Source organism: Apus apus, chromosome 2 (genome assembly GCF_020740795.1).
Source record: "Apus apus isolate bApuApu2 chromosome 2, bApuApu2.pri.cur, whole genome shotgun sequence".
Taxonomy (NCBI): Eukaryota; Metazoa; Chordata; class Aves; order Apodiformes; family Apodidae; genus Apus; species Apus apus.
The window spans coordinates 99,707,340-99,732,645 of record NC_067283.1 but is presented as its reverse complement, the minus strand read 5'-3'; the positions used below and the strand labels follow the sequence as shown (position 1 = coordinate 99,732,645).

At 39.7% G+C, this 25,306-nt stretch overlaps 1 protein-coding gene across 1 annotated transcript; it reads right to left on the bottom strand.

The window, feature by feature from the left end:
* Positions 1 to 656: 656 nt before the first annotated feature.
* DSEL (dermatan sulfate epimerase like) lies at positions 657 to 7,861 on the bottom strand. The gene is made up of 2 exons (XM_051612184.1): positions 7,638 to 7,861; positions 657 to 7,000 (listed from the first exon to the last, which is right to left on the bottom strand). The coding sequence occupies exon 2, from the start codon at positions 6,038 to 6,040 to the stop codon at positions 2,390 to 2,392; it is 3,651 nt and encodes a 1,216-aa protein (XP_051468144.1). The 5' UTR covers positions 6,041 to 7,000; positions 7,638 to 7,861; the 3' UTR covers positions 657 to 2,389.
* Between the last annotated feature and the right edge of the window lie 17,445 nt (positions 7,862 to 25,306).

Sequence of the window (25,306 nt, the reverse complement as noted above, 5' to 3'; positions counted from 1 at the left end):
CAGAGTATTGTGGCATTCCATACTGCACTTTCAGGAAGGAATTTAAAGGTCTCTTTCTATTTCCACAAATATATATAGGCAGTCTTAATTCTTACCTTCAGTTTCCCTAAAACATCTGACAGAGAAAAGCCTTTTTATTTACTCTGATTCTAGAGTATAAATCCTGGAAACAGAAGGCAAATGCTGAAACTTATATTGTCAAGTACAGACTGTACAGACATAGAATCATCAATACTTTTTCTTGTTTTTAACGTATTATCAAAAAAAGCTTTAGGGAGAAGCTGACTTGAGAGAAAGATACTTGAAAACCAAATTTTCACTGTCACATCAGTGTACATTAACTTGATATTTCCTTTAACGTGGCATTTCATGTAGCCAGGGGTGAGACCTAGAACTGAAGGGAAAAAAGCCAAAACCATGCTGCTAGTAAATGACAGCTAAGTTACGGTTAGTGAGACCACAAAATAACAATAGGCCTATTCTGACATATTAATGACTGGCCAAGACAGAGCTACTTCTATCTAGGTCATAATGAGATACCACAATGTGCCTCAAAGGATGTGAAATGTATGTATGGAAGGGACAATACAGTGGGTTCACACTGGGACATTAACAGACTGAAAGGCAAGAACTCCTTTATATTAGAAATCAGCAAGGGTACCTGTAATCTGTACAAAGAAACTCACTGCCTTTTTGATATTGTCTAATGCTTACCATCCAAATAAAGCGTAATTAATCACATATTTCAATATAAAAAGCCAAACTCTGATCCAAACTCCCACAAACTAATCGAAGCGCATTTAAAGACAATTCCATTTGTAATAAGAAACAGATGGTAAAGGAAACAGATGTCTTTTTGTGATCTGATTTACACATCTGCAGACATTTACAATATACATGCATTTCCAAAGAATGTTGAGCAAATTAAATTGGGAAATGGGAAATTTTTTTCTTAATGGTCATGCACAAAGAGTGTGACTCAAGAAGAAAATAAGCTGTGACAAAGACACATCTACCAAGCCTATCTGTTTCCTAACCAATAGCCTATTAAAGCATCATGTTAAAGAAACACCAATCATGATAAAAATCAGACAACTTTGGAATAGTTTACTGCAAGGAAACATCACTCAAATGTGAGGTGGCTGAGGGTCAGGTGATTTTCAGGTTTATCCCCTCTCTTCTGAAAGAAGACTTCAGGTTAGCCATGGTTGTCCTTCAGAAAATCATTATACAGAAAAGCAAAACATGCCTCAGCAACACAGACCTAGAAATTTATTTAAGATCTTCTAAACCTCAGATTGACATTATATGCAGACATCAACAATGAGCCATTGACAACGAGATCAAATATTTTCACTGGTCTCAATGAAATTATGCACAAGAATCAGCAGATAAATCAGTTACAAGAAAGAAGGATGGAAGAGTCTCACTCAAAAGAGAGAAAATCCTTGCAGAACCTCTTAGAAAAGACATTTAGGATAAAGCAGTGCAAGGAGCAAAGGTGTTAACAACTTTCAAAATTAAACTAGGTTGAGGCAGGCCAAAACTACCCAAAATCTTCTCCAAATTCAACTGCTTGTTTGGGAGAGCATGCTGGTTTCTTAGATTTTGTCCCATTTCTTTTTCTCCAGAGACTTTACTTCAGGCTCACAAAGGGTACCACATTGTCAGGCACAGAAAATGAAGTCTTCTCTTTCATCAAAGCAAAAAAGCCAATTTAACTGCCACATCTCTGAGCTGAAGGAAAGAAATCCTATAATGATATTCAATATTCATGTCCATTCCAGTTCTGGGCCTGTCTGCTGATACTGTAAATAAGAAGCTAGATTCACTCAAATGTTCTGAAGGGATGCTGAACAGCCTTAAATCTCTTATTATGTTTATTTTGCACCACTATAGTGACCACTGAGATGCAGACAGAATCAGTAAACCTGTCAAGGAGGGGCTGGTGCGGTGGGGGGTATAATTATCACCAGTGAGAACTGGGCCAGTTTAACCAGTTTATTTTCATATGAGCAGACATATGATCATCAGATGGTAAGCATTTTCAGAACTAATCACTTGGGCTGCAGTCAAACTGGTCAGCTGGAAGTGAAAAGCTCCATATTCTATTACTAATCCCCTGAGCTATAGAGTCCCCAGTTGGTAGTTGTATAAAGGTTCACACAGGTTTTTTTTTTAAAGGAAGCAAAAGCAGTTACCAGTATTTTTTTTAAAAAACACCAAAATAAAACCCACACTTGCAAGAACAACTATCCTTTTCTTAAAATAATCTCTCTGAAAGTAGCAGACTGTACACATTTTACAAGAATAAACAAACTTCTCTAATACTTATCCACAAATTGGGAGTCAGAGATCATTAGTGCAAATTTAAGCTGACCTGCAGCATTTATTTTATAAACTTTGGGTATCCTAAGTGATCCATTACAGAACAACAGATATCTTCAATCTGTCTAATCTCTTCACTGGGCATGTTTTGTTTCCAGGCATGAATGCTACTTGGTGAAATTTCCCCTTCGTAAGGAAGATAGAAAAGATTGGTGGAGGTGGCAAATAATATTTGGTTTAAGCTAGCAGGAGGAAGAGGAATACCAAGAAAAGCAAAAACTGTTTCAGCTGTCTTCTGAGGAAAGCTCACAATATCCTCAAACTTGACCAGCTGGTAATTTCTTGGCTGCAAGTTCCCATTTATTCTCAGTGCCGCTGCTGTGTTTGCTAGCCATAAATAGGACAACATAGAAACAGCATTTGAATTAGAATTTGAAAGTTCTTTTCTTAATGACTCATATTCAAAAGCATAACCTTCATTTACACTACACTTTCCTTTACCATTTTCTCCTTTAAACATTGCAGCCAAGTGTTGTGGAACATTTTTCAAGGAATAAAGGCTTGGCTTATTTTTGTACAACATGGAATAGATCCATGCCCGTGGGTCCCTTACTACATATAATGCTCTCATTGATGGTCCTAGGATTTCCTGAAAGAAGGGAAGCTTTAGCGTCCAGCTCCCACTACTTAAACTAAGCACGGGCCGTGCATTAGGATAATAGATGAGATGTCTTCTCAGTTCCCTAATATATTCAGCATCTTTATCTTGACTCCCTCTTGCCCTGCTTCTTTGCTCTGACAGTGATTCTCTCTTTTTGGATCTCTTCTTTTTGTCCTTGCTTATCGCAGAATGCTGAGAAATTTTACTTATGCTGCCTTCATATAAATGAATGTTTTGTAAATGTAACTTTGTGCCTCGAATTAGAGACTGGAGCCACCCCTGGATAAGATGAAAATGACCATTCTGGACATCAGAAACCTTCCATTCACATGGATCTACAAAGGAATCAATTTCAAATTCAGTCACAGGAATTTCGAGATAGGGTGTAGGTATCCTGACATATAAAAAGTCACTGCTATTGAAAAACAGCTGCTTTAAAATTTCTGCACCAGAAGCAGGAAGTGAAGTGACAATAACATCTGGTAAAACAACAGGGTTTCCTTCTAACTGTTTGGCTTTATTGCCTTTATCATGTTCTAGCCTTGACATGTCACTGCTCCATTTTGCACAGATGGGCTGAGTACACATGCTCCACACATCCACCAACTCAATAAGCCACAGTGTGACAACCAGAATTAGGATCCAACGCAACATTTTACTGAAGGATACGTAAAACTGCCACTGAAAAGCCAGTATGACCAAACTAACACCCAAAATTAACCCTGCAATTACGTTCACTTTGAATCCAAAGGGGAAAACCACCCTATTGTTTTTTATCTGTTTTTCCACTAATTCAGTACCTAGACCAAACTTGGTCACTTTGTTTTCATGAACTACTTTGGCAAAACCACCAAATCCCAAGTAGTCAAACCTTGTCTTTAAATTCTGATATTCAGTCACAACAGAGATGGTATTTTCAGTGCTGTTGACACTGAGCGAAATCTGAAATCCAGATTTTGCATTATCTATGAGCCGGCAGTTAGAAACATTGACATATGGGCCATAGAAAAGGTAAACAATCCTCGTAAGCATGTTTTTCATTGGAAAGGTAACATTTACAAACTGAGTCCATCGTTTTTTGAATTCAGCAGCTTGCTCTGCCTCCTGTATCCTAGCAACAGGACTACTCCCATGATGATCAAACCACAACATCTTGTAGTGGGCATCCCACACATCCATCATAGCTCCGTTGTATTTGTTCTTAAACTTATAGGGTATGTATTTAAAATCGATGTCAAGATTATGAAAAAAGGCACTGACAGAATTAACAGGAGAGTCTTCCTCCTTCTCAATATGGTCTACTACTAACAATGTCTGAGAATTTAAGAGCAGCAAAATGCGATACACACTTTTCAATTTCATTGCTGATGTGTAAGCAGATACTGCCTCACCACTCACAAACATCATGTCTCCAGCCTGGGAGGCTGTTATAATTTCTCCGGTTGAGTCTCCAACCTCATCACCGATCCACTTCAGCCACTGGGCACATTCACCAAGCTGTCCCTCCCAAGGCTGGTTGCACTGGCTCGTAGGAGATGGAGCAAAGACCAAGACGTTGTTCAGGTGGCTGAGTTTAGGTCCATAAAGAGCCTCAGATACAAACACTTGCCCATTGGGAGCAAAAGTGAAAGAGTTCTGATCAGGATGTTCATGTCCCGGATTGAAACTTCTCCACCCATCAATCCAGGCATATGGTTGAAAGTGAACAATATCGTAGATGGCACGTCCACCAAGTTTTCCAGACTTAAAGGACACAAAGGTGTTTGACTGATCATTTGGCAATCCAGCCCCATAAGTAACAACTCCCCAGTTAGGAAACACGTGCATTTTAGCTGTACCGTAGTGAGGAGGTGGCTGTGGAGCGATTTCAGCAGCGTACCATATAAATTCAGTGTGTAGTGTGCTCCACCGCTGTGCAGTGGACGGCACCATTGGCCCATCCTTGGGTCTGTGTTTTCTAATCTGCTGTGCCAGCCAGTTTCCAGCTCCATTCTTCATTATAAACTTATCCAAGAAAACCAGCTGGCTCTCAGGACCATAAAACCAGTTGTAATTAGAATCTGCTATGCCCACAGTCCTCTGAAAGCCTGGCAATAGGGTGGCATAGTAAAACCAAAAGTGCATTTTGAGCCAGTTATTATCCAAGTTGTTAATACCAAAGTGGCGCTGGGCCAGGAAAACATATTGGGTTACTGACTTTGCTGTGTAACTCCCATAAGCTACTCCCTCATCCAAAGACCCATCTACAATATGATTGAGCAGAAACATTGTTTTCTCCATCACATCAACCACAGTGTGTTTCCAAATATTTGCTCGAGACCCTTTGTCCACCCCTGCAACTAGAGCCCCAATAAGCAAAGCGAGCATATTGGTTGCTTGGTGATTATGGAGAAGCTGCTTTCCCCAGGAACGAACCTTTGAGTACTCATACATTTCCTCACTGACAGACCATATCTTCTCCAGGTATTTTTGCCTTCTCTCATTTTCCAGTGAATTATACAAGAAGTCAAAAGCAGTGGCAAATCCTGTTAGGGAGTGACCGAGTGGCACTTCATCTCCAGGTGCATTCTCAACCAACCAGTTTTTGTAGCCAGCCATTCTATCCATATATTCTAGGACAAAATCAAATGCAGCTTTATCTTCGGGGCACAGTAAACAATAAAATGCTAGAGGTGGCAGATTGTTACCATAAATCTCATTCCACTTTGCAGCAAAATCAACATGCTTGGGTGGAGGTAGGTAGTATAATGGGTTGGACAGCATAACCATCACTGCGCTTCTGATGGCTTTGAATAGATGGGAATGGCTTGTACGAGCTTTCTGCCTCAGTGACTGGACATCTTCAGCATCAAAATACAAGCTTGGATGAAGAGCCATTTTCTTCAGCTTCTGCTCAGCACCAAGACCTTCAAGTTGCTGTTTTTCATATTGATCTAAATTTTCTACAAAAGTCATCCAATCAGAGTAATTGCTTACAGATTCTTCAAAAGTGAAGACAGCAAACATCATTAATGATAGAATTAAAGTATGTCCTGTGAACACCAGAGCCATGATCCATTAGGCAGCTCCTCTTCCCCAGACATACATTTCCTAACAAAGCACAATGTTCAGATATCAAACTTAGGTCCAGTTAGTACAAAACTGAACATCTTAAGGCATATTTTAGGAGAAAAGACTTTATGTGTACCGTGCATTCTAACGGATATTCAGATTACTTGTAATCTGAGCTACAAAGAGATAACAAGGCTCTTAAAAACTGAAATTGCAGGTGCCTTGTCTGTCCACAATTTTCTCAATCACAACACTATAACATAAATACCAAAATTATGGAAAATGTAAAATCTCTAAGATATGCACATAAAATACAGGTTGACAATGCACAGTAAGAGACTGAAATACTATCTCTCGGTAACTTGAAAAACTTGCCTTGAAAAAAGGATTTGGAGCCATACATTTCCTTAATTATGAATCAGCTTAAATTTCACTTCTAGAGCTGACAAAAACTCCACTGATCGCAAAACAATATAATTTATTCAAAACAATGTATTGTATTTGATGAAATAGGGAATTTACAGCACTTGAAAAACAGACTCCAAAACTGAAGTTACTGTCTTCAGCCTTCCCCTTATCTCAGTTGCCATACACGCTTTTTCCATCTTTCTCTTTTGGGATTCATGAGAGAGTGGGAAGGAAAAAAAATAAAAATTAAAAAAATCAACACAGACTCTCCATTAGCTCCTTTCGATGAAACTGCACTGCTTTTAACCACTATTCCCCTCTGCTTGTGAAAGGTACATCTGAATTAATAGTCATAGGGTACTGATGTATTTTCAAGTCTTCTTTCATCCTATCTTCAGCCAGTGATGCCCAAATTTTGCCCAAACGATTCAGATAACTCTGATCCTTCCATTATGAAGCAAAAGGAAAACATGTGAAAGAGAGAGAAAGCCAGTACTTTTCTGTTAAAAAAGCAGTTTCAGGTTTCCTTCCACTTTGCATATTGCTTCTTTTCTGTGGAAACAGAAACAAAAGTTCTCTGAAGCTGTACAGGTGTCAGTACACATTCCAAGTAAAGATCACTGACTTTCTTGGAAAGATGAGTTTAGAATACACCTTCTCTTTTACAGAATTTTTCTTTTTGCTAAAGAGCATTTTCAAGGTTCCACAAAACTTATCTCTGGCAAAACAGAGATTCAGCCTGGCTACTTAAGCTCGCTTTGTTTCAGCTTTCCCTGCGCGACGACGAGGTCTGGGGGGGCATATTTTCCCACTGCGCTATCAGGAGCTGCCCAAGAAAATAAAACTGAAACACGCCACCCACATTAAACGGATCCCCACCTAAAAATAAAACGATCCCCACATATAAACCCCACGCGTGGTTCTGCCGGCCAGATGAAGGCGTGCAGAGGCACAGCAGCCGGACAGACCCACGGCGGCTGCCGCCCGCTGGCCGCCCCCCGCCCGCGGCCAGCAGAGGGACCCCGCCGCCGCCACGGCCGCCTCCCCCACCCGCTCCCGCAGCCCGGGGGCCGCACAACTTGAACAACTTTCGGCGGCGACCGCGGGCGCGCCCCGCACGCATCGCCGTAGCGGCCGGGAGCCTCTATCTCCTCCCGCCCGCCCTCCCCGAGTGTAACCCCGGTCTTACCGCAGTGAATCCGGCGGGGCTGAGGGCGGCGGCAGCTGCCTCGGGGCCGCCTGGCTCTGCCCCAGCCAGGGGGCTGCAGCCGGCCCTGCTCGGCTGGGCCGGGCTGTGCCTACGAGGCTCCGGCCCCTTCCGCCTTGCTGCTACTTTCCACCCGGGCTGGCCGCAACTTCGGGTCCCTGCCTCCGCCGGCGGCTCTCCAGAGTTGATGGCGAGGAAGATGCGGTGGCGGGGGCCGGCAGCAAAAGGAAACTCGCAGGGATGTCGCTCCAGAGGGGCGGGGAGGAAGGGAAGGATGAAAGGGAGGAGGGGAGGCAGCGGGGGCGTTGGCAGAGCCGCCCCCGGCGGAACAGGGATGTGCCGATCTTCCGCACCGTACTCCGGCGGCGGGCGGGCTCCCGGCCCCGCAGGCGCTCCTGGCTGCTCCTCTTGCCTGCCGCTGCGTGAGTGAGCCGGGCGCCGCTGCCCGCGCCCAGCCCAGCCCTGCTCCCGCGGCCGCTGCCACCGCTGCCCCTTGCGCCTCGCCAGCGGGCTGCCGGAGGAGCGGAGCGGAGCGGAGCCCGGGGGCAGGGCTGCGGCTCGGGGCGGGGGGAGCCGCGGGGGGAGGCGGGGCCGCGCCTCCCGGGTGGCTTCCGCGGCGGATGCTCTGAGTCTGCGGTGCGGGGTGGCCAGGGACGGTCCTGAAGCCCGGTGTGGAGCGGGTCCCGGTGCGGGGAGCAGCCGGCAGGTGTGAGAGGGTTCCGCGGAATAAAAGCTGCCGCGGCGGGGGTCGCCTCTGTAGCCCGCTCCCCCGCCACGGGCCGGCTCCGCTGCTCCCAGCCGTGGCAGTGGCAGGGCACGGCGGCCGCCCGGGGGCTGGAGGGCAGGGCAGGGCAGGGCATGGCCGCAGGAGCCAGCTCTCCTGCGGATAGCAACTTTGTAAGCGCTGAATGAATACTTCACAGGGCCCATGCCTCGGAAAGGACGGGGATGCGCAGCATCTGCTTGTTGAAGCAGTCCCGCTTTGTATAACTAGCTTTCTGCGCAGGCAGTTTGCTTTACGCGAGGCATAGAAATAGCTATGCATTCAGCTTTAGCTGAAGGTTTCTGAAGTAAAACATAAAGCCTTAATGAGGTGTAAAAATTCTGCCCCTCAACTCATTCGCGGTCGGTGATGCGATGCAGGGCCCGCAGGAAACGCTGACCAGCCCGCTGGTGCCTGTGTCCACCCAGGAATTTCAACAGGTGCAATAACCCCACCCTCGGTTTTCAATCGCAGTTCGGATTGCTGGTCGTGACTTTCCGAGCCTGCACTTGTAACATGTCTGATGTGATACAATGCAATTTTTTTTGGTAGTGAGTGCACTCTCGGAATAGAAAGGTTGTGAGATTTTTTGTAGTTGTTACCAATTACTATGTTTATAAACTACCTCAAAGGATGAGGATTTTAATGAACACGACAGCGTAAATCACCATTTTTTCCCAAGCACAGCCTATATTCTTCTTAACTTCTCACTGTTTCTTAAAAATCTTAGAAAATACAGTTGCATATTTAAGAATTTCTCAAGCTACTCGATGTATAACTATCTTGAAATGAATATATTAATATATAATGGACATACATTATGGATACTGGTGCTGTTTCTTTGTGCTGTAGAGAACACCTTAGAAGGATGAAATTATTAAATTATGCACATTTCCATCAATGATGAACTATGTCTGGAACCATCCTAAATTCTTCAGATGTGCCCCTATGGGCTTGGTTTAAGAGGGAAAAATACTCATTATTGCCTGAACTGTATCTTCCCATCAGAAGAAATTTGCATAATAACCAGAGATCAGCACATAGTTCCCTGACCTTGAATCTGTTAAAATTCTGTCTTTTCATGCTATTGGGGAAGTTATTCCAGGAGGAGAGCAAAGGGAAATGTAAAGCAACAATAGAGGCCCCATTCCTCTTTCAGTCAGTAGAAAATTAGTGGAACACACCACAAATGAAAACCTCTGAAATAATTTTCTCTCTGTTCTTATTATATCCTGCATTGTACCCATACCATTTTTCCCAAGGCTGACCCATTCTGGGACATACTAAACTCTCAGAGAATTACTTCTCCCACAAATTTTCAAGCAATTCTGAATGAGCAGAAAATATGGAGGACTTTTGTTAGGTTAAAAGCAAGAGTAAAGCTCTCCCAAGAGCCCTTCTTACTCTCTGCAACCTGTGTTGAGACCATTACATATACAGAGTCCAATTGCAATGTGATACTTGTGAAGAAGCAGGAAAATTAAGTATTGACTGGCCCCATATATTCACAAATACCATTTTGACAAAGGCTTATTTATAAGGCAGTGAAGACATTTGTAAGGCATTTCACTTTTTCTGTGGAAGCTCTTTCACATTATCAAAGATACACTAGGAGAATACTTAGGAACATTTTTCTGCTAAACTTGTTGCAAAGCAGGAGTGTCCTTAACCATGTATGATTCCAACTAATGTAAGCTACTTAACTTTCTGCTTTCAAGACATTATGTTTCAGAAAAACCCACAAACAAACAAAAAAAACCCAACCAAACAAACAAAAACCCCATCGTGGTAGAACTAGTATTCAATTATTTTTCTAGTAGTTGTTTTCAACAGTCAACAGAGACCCATAGTTACTATACTACAACACAAACCCAAAACTTCATGGATTCAACTGGTATCCGTGAGAAAAGAAATAAGTGAAGCAAACTTCAAAGGAGCTATCTTCAAAGGAGTTACCTTCAAAGGTAATTAGAAACAGTGACTCTGAATTGTGACCAAGTCTTTTGCATAAAATGAGTCTGAATTGCATTGACATTCTACCTTACTTGCTTGCATTGTGGTCAATAAAATCAAGGTCACTTTCAGAAAAAAAACAACACATTTAGTTGTGAAAGCAACTGTTAAAAGTTACATTTTACACTTTTATTTGTAGAAACACTGACCATCTGGCAATAAATTGCATTATCAAATATTCTTCATAAGTATGGATAGCTGAAAAAGCAAGGCTGATGGGCTGTTAGCAGTATCTATTGAGGAAATGAGTTTTGACTCATGGGAAAGTGACCTCAGTGTCACTTCAACTTCTTAGTATAAGACTGCTTGTTACAGATATGCTATGGTGTACAACTCCAGGGATAGCATTCTGCATGGATACCAAAACCAGCCATCTGAATGATCTTGGAAGTGTTAGCAGCTTTATCCTGCTTGAGTACAGGCCAAGCACTAACAGATGGAAGTGAAGAGTAGGATAATCTGCAGGATTGCAACAAAATATTTGCCAGTGTCAAAGAAGATAATAATTCAAAAGTTCATAAATTCTCGAGGTGCTGCTGTCAAATATGAGACATTGATCAACATACACAAAAAGTGCCAGGTATTTAGGTAGGATCTGGACTAAGGTAACTAGGTGTTTAAAGGATGCTAACCAAAATATCTCAGCTCTTAAATGACCTAACCCTCTTGTCTGTTTCAGCATACAACATCTTTTTGCTCCAAAACAGGGACATCCTAAGAAATCATGTTACTTTTCATTCATATAATCACACACACAAACATGCACACATTACTTAATTTTACTGGAAGGAAGGAATTAAACCCACTGCCATCCAAGAATAGCTCACACACTTTACAGCCACACTTTGAACATCAAAACAAAGTTTATATTGCATTCTCAGGGCAGGGATCATTGCTTGAAGCCAGGTCTGCCGCTCCTGACTTTGACACTGACTTTTGCAATATCCAAGTCCTCTTCCTCTCTGTGTACTCCCACATGATAGGCACACAAACAAAAACTACACTGTTAGCTGGTCAACTAGATATAGAGGAACAAATCTGATGTTGCCGAGGTACTTTTGACAAATAATAAGAATGAAAAAAAAATATAGAGAGAGTTGATATCTAAGTTCCTGTCTTTTGGGGGCTGAGTGAATACAGGGGAACTGAATTGTAGAGTACACAGAAATGAGCAAAACAAACTGTGGTGATACTATTCTTACTTTTAAAAAGGTTATTTTTATATTTTCATTTAAAATCTTTTTAGTTTTATTTTTACGTATTTTAAGATTTTTTTTTTTTTTAATATAAGTGTGGTTACAAATTAAAAGCAACAGCGACAAAACACAAAAAAGCAAACAAGAATATCCTGATTTTAATAAAATTAAAATTCACCTTTTTAAGTTAATCACAGTGCACAAGCAAAGCAGGAAAGAAATTACTTTTTTTTTTTTTTCCCCTCCATATTACAAAGGCACTTATTTTTACTGCTGTTCTCTAACATGGCAAGACTGGAGTGCTCACAGACTTAAAAGTGCTTCGTGTCACTGTCAAAAGAGAGATATAGGATGCAGGAAGTGTCAAAAGCCACAGTGATGCACTCATTCTCTGTCCCAGCTGTGTGTTCCTGCCAGCTCCTTTGTGTCGGAACAGTTGGCAGTCTCATGGCTACATAATTACTCATGCAGACACAACATTGCAGCTCTAGGCCAGCTTAAGCAGATTGAGAAACTGCCACCTTAAAAATGCTAGCTGCATACAGGGCTAATTTTAACTCCATTCATTACTATCTCAGACACTGCATGTGAAGTAAATGGGACTATTTGTACTTACTTTGGTAGCATTTGTATCAAACAGTCTTCAGTGGAAGTGGTTTAAAAACATCAGAGCTTACATTGTGTACAGAAGTGGGACCTCAGGAAGATTCTCAGTACTTGGCCGAAACAGCGCAGTGCCAAATTCTTAGAATATCAAATCCATGGGAATAACCTCTGTGCAGATCTACATTGGTGAACATTTTTCGCCATGGAAACTCACCACCAGTTGTATAAAGATCAGTGCTACAAATGTTGTATTTTCAAAGCTTTTAAGTATTCAAGGCTTGCTGATTGTATTTTGGTATTTTGTGACCTGTCCCTACATTTTCCTATATTAAATACAGTATTTTGGCAAATTAGTAATCCAAATTAATTTGGAGGAGGATAGAGTCTTCTTTTCCTTGTCCTAGTATCTTGTCAGTCTAAGAAACTCTTGAAAACTAACACCTCTCCACCCCCAACCCCAGAAATCACTAAGCTCATCAGGCATGAAGTTTGAAGTAGTGTATGATACATTCACTGGACATAGACATGACCAAATATATGCTACAGTTTGGGCCAGAGAAGAATTTAACATCAGAATCTTGTGACGTAGATAAGATTTATATAACATTGCTGAAAATGAAGTTTTACCCTTGGACTGAAAATAAACATCAAACATGAAGAATCAATGCATGAAGGCCTACCTATCCTTTGGTCTTAGTATAACAAATCCCATGGTTTTTCATTTTAGCAGAAGTGTATCAACTGTAGCTTTGCATTCCTGATTTAAGCTCACTGTTTTGATTTCCATGAAGTGCATACCTTTCTACTGAAATAATATGCTTTGAATCTGGGCCTAAATCCCAGTACCCCATCACTGGTGACTTTCCACCAGCACTTATTAATAGAGTATTCTTACTTGCTAGCAACTATAAATTAGAATTACCTTAAAAAGATTGTAAGATATATTGTCCAGCCCATGAGAAATACATATGAAAAATACTCTTGCTGAGCAAGCAGAACCTACAGAGATAGCAATTAAATCACAAGACTGAAAATAAAAACTGTTATGATCTACACCATTGTCTCCAAATTATATGATTAAGGAGATACTAAATTAGACATTACTGTGAAAGAGTATAACTAAAAATCTTAACTAAATATAGTTTTTTGGTAGTTCTATTCATTATACTAATGTACAGGTTTTGTGTTTAGCAGCTTTAGAAAACTGGAAAGCTACAGATTACAACCCATATGGGTATGGTCAGGTTGGCAGTAGTGATTAATAGTATCTCCTGGTTTTGCTTTATATACACCAAACAATATTTAAGACAGATATTAAGATGATTTACATCACAAAGAATCCAAACACTGTACTTAACTTGAACAAAGAATAATGTATTAAAAGGAATGTGGGCTGGAATAACATATATTAGTTCACTCATTATCACAGGGAAACAGGCAAGTTCTCTGGTTAAAATGGAATACCTTGGTTTGCAGCACAGTACTCTGAATTTACATAATACTTAACCCATTCTACCTAAATGTTCTAAGTTATTTGCTGTCAATAAATGCCACATTCATTCAGCTTAGTAGGATATCTTACATCACATGATCCTACCAGATTTAATAAAATGACTGTGAAGTACTGCTTAATGGAAAGGTGTGGTTCTACAAGTACTTAAACATTAATGAGGGAAAGGAGCGATCTACCACTAATGTCATACCTGGTTGCCTCTTTTTTCAAGGATGATATAGCTGTGATGAACGAGGTAAGGGGACTGGTTTTGCAAAAATTGTACTCAACAACAACAAGGAAAGATTAATTTCCAGCTAGATAATTTTCCTCAATTTAGTTCATCTGACATAAGGTATCAATATATATCTGGAGTTGGGTAGTAGTAAAAAACCCACTTATTTGGAAACTAATTTCAAGTAAACAGCCTTTGTAAGGCTGGTCAAATCCTTCCATACCTAATTCTGATGTTTTGCTCTGCTGGAGGAAAAGTCTAGAATGCCAAATATATTAAGTCAGCCTTAACCTGAGAGTTGGACATCTAAAAACATTGAAAGTATGGACTATCAAGCCTTTTCAAGTTAGAGCTCATTGTTGCAAACATTTTTCAATGTTATAATAAAAAATACATTCCCAAACACTTACAACTACTTACCAATTGTAACATTTACTTTGCTAAATGTTAAGTAGATTGCTACTGTACTCCTTTAATTCATGTGAGGAAAGTGTTGCAGAAATGTTAAGGTCCTTACAATATACCTGTAAATTGAGATTGACTTAGGCTGGATTATAGACATCACAGTGAACGGTGTTCTCTCAAAACCTAGAATATGGGTTTTGTTCTCAGATCTTCTGGATTTAACTCAGATTTTTTGAAGGCTAAATTTTTGGAAGATTCCATTTGCATTACAATTTTTATTGCTAATGTATTATGTGCCTGCAGATTTCTTTTAAAGTATCATCTCCGTCTGTACTTCATTACTCCGAGTGCCTTTGTTGTCATTATTTTTAGCTTGTAGTGCTGCCAGAGAGATCAGTTACATCTACATAACACAGTACTTAACTGTGTAACAGTTAACACAGTGTAGGTTTGCACACAGGTACCCAAGCTTGTTGTAGCAAGGTTAGCTAATTGGAATAGATAACGTGCTCTGTTAATGAAGGTGTTCCTTCTGGAATCTAAGCTTTTACATTAAAATTTAGCCTGAATATTATTTCAGGGTCATGGATGGTTCTTAGCTGACCCATGTTAAAGAGAAAAATCTACTTAAATTTTGGAGGATAAAGTCAGGATGCAAGTTGACCAATCTATATATCACTACACAGAGAGGTCACACTGGAGGGTTCATAAATTAACAGCAGGATGTATGAAATGATCAAATAGCTGGAATCTGAAGCTCAAACTTTAATGATGTGTAAGTTGTACATTATTAACAGTGATTGTAATTAAGACTGGAAGAGCTTTTCAAATAATATGATGGATTTTCTGTAATTAGAGGTCTTTAATTTAGACAAGATGCATCTCACAAAAGATATTGTCAAATTTGATAATAAAAGAACTATCAGGAAAAATTCAAAGGTCTTAAACTCTCTGAATTTTTCATCACATCAGATTCTCTTTTATTGCATTCATTCATCTAGAAAAGTGGAAAAATACAATGGACATTTAGAAAGGTCATATAAATAGGTTTCTTATAATGGCAATTGAATTGCTTTCTGTTTTACTAATGTAACTGTTTTTGGTACCAGCTCAAGACCTCTCAGCAACATAGACAAAAATGAGTTTTGCCACTATAAGCATGGGGAGGTAAGGCTAGTCCTTCAGCAGCAAAAGAAGAGGAAGTGGAGTTGAAACAGGATTGCAGAATTTCACATTACATTTACTGCCTCTTTTCTCCTGGCTCTGGTTCCATATAGCAGTAACTCCTAGCCGATACACCCTCAACTTTCTGGTGATATTAGTCAATCAGAGTGACTTTCCAAACATACAGTGTAGTTAGGGGAAGATAATTAACCATAGATGTTCTCCTGTTAATTCCACTATGCTGCCCAGGCCTCTTCTGCCAACACGTGAAATTGGCCCTGAATCCCTTAGTGATTCATTAAACTATTATGGACCTGTTTAGAATCCCACCTTAGTAATTATTGCAAAGCCATCTATAATAGTGTGCAGTATAACTTTTAAATCAACAAGTTATATATAGCATACAAGATGTTTTGTTTGTGAGGCTTTGAGAAGTCACAGACAACTATACAGAGGTGTTGTGTATCAACTAATATTTTTTATTTCTTTTTTTCATAAACACATACATACAATAGATATCCTTGGATATGTGTACAGCATTATATTGACTCAAAGGAATGATGTAATCATAGATACATTCACTCAAGTGCTCTTTCTAAATAGTACTACTGAAAGGCAATAGACGTTAGAACAAAAATATCCATCCATTTAACATTACATGCTTGCCATCACAAATGCTTCAGAGAGCACTTAGGCAGTTAGCATATTTATGACTTTTTTTTTTTTTTTTTTTTTTTTTTCCAGAAAACAAGGCAATTGATAGATCTCTTTTCTATCTAATTCTCCAGAGATATGGAACTTTTGGTTTCAGATATATTTTCCCCTTTGCTTTTTCTACCACACACAAAAAACTGAATATATCTCCGTCTCCACATCTTTTGTAATATATTTGCAACCACAACAGCAACAAGCAAACAAATGTGTAAGCAAAGCCTGTGAAAACCCAAAGTAAATTACATAGCCTTTGCTGAAACATGCCTTTCACAAAAACATGGGATTACCCCTGGCAGCCAGGAAAGCAACAAAGTATCCCTAGCAAGCTCTGTACCCACCTTCTTCCTCCCAGATCCGCAGTTTCACAATATGACCAGAAAATTATCTAAGTTCCAGCTATTTGAGCACAGAGCTCATTAGCATTGTGACAGAAATGCACTGCTGCTGTCTAGAATTGCAAATAAATTATAGAGAATTGCTTAGAATTTTCCTGACAGTTCTCTGTAAATGATTTGTTGATATTGCTGATGGATGGAATCACAACATTCTAGATGAACAAATGAAATCTCTTTAAATTATGACAATAACTGAGCAAATTTCTACTTGTCTTACTGGCTCACATCTCTATATTACTCATTCCCTTGGCAGTTCACTTGTCAGAGGGAAGGTGCTCAGCCTTCTCTAGACACAGCAACCTAATGAATAACAAAATAAGAACTTTCAGTCTGCAGCTGAATTAGCATAAGTGGTTTAAATCTAATAGAAAATAGCACAATCCTGTATAAGCATTTGCTCTACCTTCATTCTACCAGATGGAAACTCTTCTTTAGGCAAGTCTTCAAAACATTAGGTGCATGGAGACTTCAAACAGGACAAATTAAATAAAAATATGATGTATCTACATAATTAGAACACCTACTATTAAAAATTAATGATCAAAAGACTTTCCTTCCAATTATAAAGCATAGAACCATAGTCAGAAAAAGAAAGTTTGTAGTATCAGCAATTACAAATTTAAATATTCTGAACATTTAGCAATTTAAATATTTCACTCAGTTGTGATGGCCTGCAAAGGAGATTTGGACTGTTAAAAAAAAATTTAAAAAAAAATCAGAAAGAAATGCAAATAGGAAGGCAAGTAACTATTGGCAAGGGGTGATCCGAGGCTCACACGGTCTTCTCATCCAAAATTAGTTATGTGTCCTAAGTCACCTATCTTAGAATATGTTAAACAGTGTACAGTAAGCACCTCTTTCCCTCCAATGTATGGAAGAAGTCTAGGTAACAAGACAAGATACAAGTGATAGGGTTAAATATGTCAAGAAGAATCTGCAGTCTACTCTTTAAGCATTAAATTAACCCTTGGTAATTAACAAGAAAGCAAATCAATGTCTATTTCAACCTTGTGATACTAAAGTTTGAGATTTACAAAATATCTTCTAAGAAAATCTGTGTAAAAGATATGTTACCCTACAGTTTGAGCTACATATAGAGCATCAGAGATTTAGTGAAATAATGCAGTACATCAGTCATACATGGAAATATTTTAAAGGCCTTCTTGGCATGCTGCAGCAAATTTATTTTTAAAATGAAACCTTAAAAGAAAAATTCTGCTCTAGAAATAGCTAATTTTCATCTCAACAATAACATGAGACTGCAGTTTAAAGAGTAAATTGTGATGAGGTAATGTATGACTACCACCATTATGACTATTATCATTATCAAATGCAGCTTTATTTGGGACTGTGAAATTTGCTACACAGATTTTGTTGACAACTCTATAAACACGTTTGAGGAAGATGCAGGAAGAGGAGGAGGGAAAGAGAAAAATGTTGAAAGGGATTCTTTAATAAAAATGCTGTACTGTAGAAATTAATACATCAAAAATCTGTTATGACATACAACAACAAAGCCGTACGTTCTTAAAGTTATTGGTTGATTGCCTTAAATATAGGACACTGTTTTGTTCATCATTTTGTAGGTGGCAAATCTGCATTAGCCATGAAATTTGTTTGACTCAAGTTGAAGAGGAAGAGAAAATTCTAGTTCTATCAGCATAAGCAGAAAAAAAAAAAACTAATATGTAGTTTTCTCGTTGGTTTGCTTTTCAAGTCGACTGCCACTGAGTGAAGGAAAAGTGAAGCAACATATTCTTCTGGAATTGGAAGCAGGTGAACCTCAAATACTCATCAAAATACTGTCAATTGCATTGACTTTCCAATCAGCTCTCTGAAGAGCAGCTTGCTTTTCCATCTCTTATTCTGAAATTTTAGCCAAAAATCAAAAGCAGACAGTGTTTGCTGTTATGCTACAAGATAAACTGCAATGAATTGCCTGAAAAGGAGCTTGTTTCCACTTACAATCTCCACTTATCTGGAGGCCTCGGTATCACAACAATCTTGTCTCAGTAAGCATTTGCTAACTATACTGCAGTTGTGTAGCGGACTTGGACACTTACTAATTTGACACAGAAATGAGTCAAATTCAGTCTGTTGTTAAAACCATAAGTGGACATCCAGAGGGCTTCTACTATGTGTTAATCAGGGCACAAAGCCAAGTTCCTTTCTGTCTTAAGATGGACCCTGATGAGAGATAGCCTTTCTCCATCCTTCATAGCAAAACCAAGAGCAGACAGATTGAAGCATTTTACAGCAATTTTTTTCCTGTGATTCAAGTCAGAATATTGAAGGGTATGTTTAAATAAGTACATAAAATTTAGGATTTTTAAAATATATATTTAATTTTTTAAAAAATTAAAGTTTAATTTTCTTCATTTTACTTTTAGACCCAAATGTGCCCTGCTGTTCTGAGCTGACATTTGAAGTATCCCAGATCAGATGTAGTCATACAGCAACATAAAGAGAATACAAGAATCACATTGAGGAAATCAGCAATAATAATATTGGAAGCCACAATGTATTTTATTTTTAATGCTTGCCACACCAAAATATAAACTATCACAGGTAGATAGCAATTATTTTTTTTTTTCCTGTAATGTGATTTTTCTGTCAGACCAATTATTCTAAATCACTTGTGTTCTTCATAACACTGTCTATTGTGAGAGGGCACTTCAAAGCTTCCAGTCTAATAGGCAGGATCTGCATTCAAACAAAAATAGGCATATAAGTGAAACAATGGCATTAGCAAGCATAAGGAAAATGGTAGGAGATGCTGACAACTGAAATGTTCCATTTTAGAAATAACGTATTTTAAGGTTTCCTCTAGCATGGAAAATTTAGGGGTTTATTTTCTTTCTCCCACGCCCTTCTTTGCCCCTTGACTTTAGAAGGAAAAAAAGCTATGGCATAGTGAGGAGATAAAGTATTTTTATTCCAACTTCATAGCTCTTACCTAAACTTCTTGTCTCCTCTTCCTCAAGGGTCCTATTTTTCAACTTCATAACATCTGCCTTTTGTTTCTTGATCATGCACTTTCCCTTTTTTCCTCCAGGCTATTCACTTATACGCATTCCACTTCCTCATCCTCACCAGGACATCAGCAGGGGGAAGGGCAAGTTAAACAGAAGACAGAAACTCCCTGTTCATTGTCTTGATTTTACTTGGCATTACAGATACACTTCTGCCTTTTCTACTCTCTCCAGTAACAGCAACTTACAATAACCTTGCTACAGAAGCCAAGTGCTATGCATTTTCAATTCAATAAGTGAAAAAATGTAATTTTTGTCAGTGGTTCTTTTGCTCTTGTGCTTTCCCTGCCCCCTGTAGGCTTGGTCCTACTGTGTAACTGCCATGTGAAATGATCCAGTTTCTATACTGAACAGATGCCACTGTCTCAGACCCGATGAATTACTATTCTTTGCTCAAAAAGAAAGGAAACACTGCAGTTTTGCAATGGTTTTCTCCATTATTCTTTTTCCACAGATTAAATTACATGTTGGCTTAGGGTCCTCCAACTTCAATAGCTGTAAGGGTAAAGCTGGAACCTGTTTGATTTTTTGTTTGTTTATGTTTGCTTTTCAATATGCAGGTGCAAGACAATCAAAGATGGCCGGTCATCTACAGGAAAAAATACAAATTTCCAGGAAAGTCATTACAAGGATCTCCCATTTCCTTTCAGGAGACAAAAAGCAGAAATCAAATTGTTCCAAATGAGTTATAGATCAGTTTTTACTCATTTTAAGGTGATTACCATCTACTTTAAAACACCTAATGAAAGAATAAGTGTAATATATTTCAGCCTGTTGTGCAGAGTGTAGGTATTAGTAACAATAATGTATGTTCTAGTGTACTTGTTTCCCTATATCAAGTTCCTGTGTAATTTTTGCCTCTATGAATGCAAATAATAGGAATGTATTGAATACATTATTTAGTAAATGGGCAGAATAAGGAAGAAAATTGCAAAATTAATCAGACTAAGGCAAAAGTAAACATTTTGTTAGTGTTCTTCCTTCTCTTCCATTAACCTTGCTGGGTATTTTGTCCCTTGTTCTGAGGAAATACATACCTGACAAAGCAATATTTTCAAATTTTTTGTTTAAATTTGTATTCCTAAATGAAAGGAAAACAATAAACATAAATTAAACTGACAATCAATGCTTTTTATGGTAAAAAGATTTTTTCCTAATAATTTGGGAACTGTTTGGAAGTCCTTTTCTGGATGTGAAGAAAAAAATTAATAGCTGAAAATTCATGTCTCAATCTGTAATTTATTTATTTTTTTTAAATTCATTTTTAAATGGCAAAGGGGAAGCTTTTACTTAATACTGTTTAAAAACGGGAGTATTTCATATGAACATATGGCATCATAAATATATTTAAAGATGTATATTTGTACTTTAAGAGGAAGATTGATCCTCAAAATGCAGTCCATTTATTAATCTGAAAGCTATGAGAATATGTAGACATAAATAGAAACAACTTTACCTTTTTAAATGCTAACAAACTTTTACTTTATCATTTATGAACACAAAATACCGGCTTAATAGTCATAAAGAAATGAAATGTCTTTGGTCATCCATTGAATAATATCAATTCATTGGTTATGAGTCAGATGTAAAAATACAATTTTCAGTATCTGGCTAGCAATGCAATCAGGAGCTCCCTAATTGAAGGTGAATGTCTACAAACCCTAATTAGCCTTAGAAATTGTGAGATGAGGTTTATGTTCCCAAAAATTGCAAATTATGACCACTTGCACTTTGTTTATGATAATTCTTGTTAACTGTGTGCCGTGGTTTGTGCCCAACACAATGATAAAAGGAACAGGCCCGTGGCCACTCACTGAACTTCCCCCCACACACACACACACTCTGGGATGAGGACAAAGCTCCTGGGTTGAGACAAAAGACAAGGAGGATTCTTCACTGATTAAGGTCCCCGGCAAAACAGACTCAACTTGGGAAAAATAATAATTTAATTTCACATTAATCACACACGGGACACAGACAACACAAAGAGCAGGGCCTGCATATGTTACCCCACCCCTCCTTTCTTCCCGGGCCCAAATCCCTTTGTTCCCGGTTTCTCTCCCTCCTTCCCCCCAGCAGCACAGGGGGACAGGGGATGGGGTTTAGAGTCAGTTCACAGGCTGGTGGTTCCTGCTGCTCCTTCCTCCTCAGGGAGAAGGATTCCTTACAGTCCTTCCCTGCTTCCCCATGGGGTCCCTCCCATGGGAAAGAGTCCTTCACGAACCTCTCCTTCATGAGTCCTTCCCATGAGGTCTGGTGCTGCTCCAGCCTGGGCTTCCCACAGAGTCAGGGGCTGCTTCGGGAACAAACTCCCCTGGCGCCGAGGTCTTCTGAAGCTCCATTATCAGAGTCCACTGGCAGCAAATCCTCTGGCCACAAAATCCAAGTTCAGTGCCCAAGTTCACCCCTCCTGGCACCTTCAGAGAATGTTCCACCACGTTCCTCCACAAGTGCAGGGGGACAGCTGCCATCTCGCCATGGGTTGCAGGGAAACTTCTGCTTGGGCACCTTCTTCCCCTTCTTCCTCACCAACCACCAGCAATGCTCTGCCTCCCCCCAGCACAGCTCTTTTCTTTAAGTGCTCGCTCTGCTAAGGTGTCATTTCAGTTCTTTCATATGTTAATCACCGAGGTGCATCTATTGTCCCTCTAATGGCTCCTGGGCTGGATTTGGAGCAGGGGGAGCTTCTCATCCTCTTACCTGAGCCACTCCTGGGGCCCTTTCCCTGCTACCAAAAAACCCCACTGTGAAGGACCAGACCTTTCCTCACACGAATATAATACGCCCTTTAGGTCAGCAGTCATAATTGGCTTAAAGATGGCTCCTCCACGTGGCACTTTAAGCCCTCTCCTGCCTGCGTCCCCTGCCAGAAAACAACTCGCACGCCATGAGGGAGGCAGCTGCTGGCTGCGAGCTAGAGAGGGTCCGTGGCGGGAAAATGGCAACAAGGTTGCAAACCGCAAGTCTGCCTGGTAACAGCAGTGGCGGGAAAAAGTCTCTGCCTGATTGGCTGAGAAGCCCCAGAAACAAGAGACTGGCCAATTGGGAGCAAAGGAGACACATAAAAGAGACAGCGTGTGTGCTGGTTTTGGACGGACACTGAAGCTGCTGCATGCTTTTGGGGGGTGAGCTGTGCCTTGGGGGTGCCTGCCAGCCAGAGGTCCCCGCTCCTGTTCCCACTCCTCTTTACCTGCTAGTCCTGGCTCCTCGCTGCAGCCCGGCTCCTGGCTAGTCCCAGCTCCCAGCTCGTTCCACCTCGCCCGCAGCTTTTGCAGCCCCGGCTCCCGGCTTGCCTGCGGTCCTGCCAGCAGCTGAGCACATGTGGTGAGACTTCTTCCTGCCACTTGTGGTTCTAAGACCGGGTTGCAGGGGAAGTCACCCACAGCTACTATATAAGTACCTAGACCATCTCAGGAACAAAGTAAAGGATTGCATTCTGAGTATAATTCTCTCTCTAAGGTGTTCCTGTCTTGCCTGCACACAAACCGTGACCCTCTACGGGACAAGTGTGGGGCATATCCCTCTTTCCTCTTCCCCTCTGTGATAATTAATCTGGGTATGTAAATAAAGCCTATCTATATATAATATTGGAGCATATGTAAGTTCTTGATATTTGGTGTTTTAAAGATAGTTTACAGATCTATGTCTTTTAATTACTCTCGTGAGTTTCCTGCCCCAAATTGTTTTATTTTTTCTGTTCAATAAACCATGTATTCGTAAATTCTAATTGGGGATTGGCTGCTGTTATTTGAAACACGAGTGAGCATTGAACAAGTGTCTCACCTGAAAAGTCAGTGCCGAAGTTCACTGCTCCTCTGTGAGAGGCGAGCGCTGCGTGCGGACCTCTCGGCAGATCCCGATAAGTTAAATTCACTCCAAAAAGGAGATATAATAGGTTGCAGATCGCGGCACCCACCAAACCAAACCAGAACACTGTGTATCTCAGTTTCCTTAAGACCTCTGCAAAGTCAGCCTTGCTCCTGGTGTTGTCATTGAGGAAACTAGTGCCTTAGCATGTAAGGAACATCTGTAGTCAGGCAACCATACCAGTAGCTGTATTTATCTCTTGTATGACAATCACTGGCAATATCCATGACAGCATCCCTAGAAATCCATTCTTAAGTGGCTAGCTACAGAAAAAGTAAACCTGGGTCTCCAAGGATCTTTTTCCAGATCTATAATTTCAACTATGCCCTCATCTTCTGCTGTTTAGCTTTTTTTGTGGCAGAAGCAGCAACATTCAGTTTTGCCTGCTCTGAGGAGAATTCATAGACTGCCCTGTCTGAGTGGTAAACACATTCATGAAGAATAGCCCCAAAGTATTGAACCAGTACATAATGAATCTTTCGAATCGTACCCTTGCTCTCTGTTTCCAATATTCAACAGCTCTCAGAAGTATGAAATGTACAAACACATGAAGAGCTTTCCATAATTTATGTATGTTTACTGTGAAGAAAAGAAATAATGTAGCATCCCTTGGGCAAACACATATTACGTTTCTCTATTAATAAAATATTCCCAAAAGGTTAATTATGCAAAAAGAAAATTCAGTTTAGCATTAAGACAGTGTATTAATACATTAATTGAGACTTAATTATTAGGGTCTGTAGCACTCCTGGGGAATTAATTACCAGCTGGGAGAGTTGGTGGCATTTTCCACAGGTCATTTATTCCATCTATTTGTTTAATTTTCTAAAAAACTGTTCCTGAGTCAAGGCCATTACTGATAGGTCACTTGTATAAAAATTAATTGTAATAACAACAAACCTCAGCCTGTTATGCCTTTATTATTCTACAATATTTATCCAAAGCATAATATGTACTCTTTAAGCCATGCTACTTGTGACAGCCAACATTTAAAATGGTAGGAAAGCAACTACGTAGATATACTTTGACACTCATTTTTGTTGTCAGAAACAAAAGTTTACACAACCTTTTTATTCCTGCAAACTCTGAGAAAAAGCCAGGGAAAAAAAATATCTCTTGCATTTTTTGCAATAAACTATCTTGACTGTTTTACATGTAGCAATGATTTGAAAAGCTAAAATTCAGAGACTGATTGATGACACTAAATCACCTATGAAAACAAACAAGCAAAAATCCACCAGCAAATCTCCCTCAATTATTTTTCCTTCCACTTGGCTATCCTGCAAACTCATCCTGTGATATGAAAATCAGTTATGCTTTTCTTTATTTGAATGAATTAATATCTAGCTGCAGCCTTTGTTCAGAACTCTGTCCTGCTGAGGTTACAAAGTCCACCCTCAGGAAGTTTTATCAAATGGAAAGGAAGGCGAAACAGTGTAAGCCATCTAAAAATTACCAATCTGAAAAATGTATGTCCAAGAGACCTAGTGATCTTGCCAGTTAAGAATTTCAGCTCCTTTCTTAGGTAAAAAGCTAACATGATTCTTTTAAAAAAATTTCAGTTCCTATAATGATTACAATATTTTGCTGTATTTATTTACAGTTTTTGGGTCCTACTCCATGGTGAGTAGGATCAATATACTCGATGTTTTCTTGATGAATGGAAATAACAGTACAGTTATTTTTGTCATAGTGCAGACACTATATTTGTTTGCAGATACAGGACTCAATATGACATTGACTTAGGAACACCATTTTGTAATTTTTTG

Bases quoted from the DNA above. Each gene is read 5' to 3' on its own strand.
- DSEL (XM_051612184.1), bottom strand. From the start codon at position 6,040: ATGGCTCTGGTGTTCACAGGACATACTTTAATTCTATCATTAATGATG.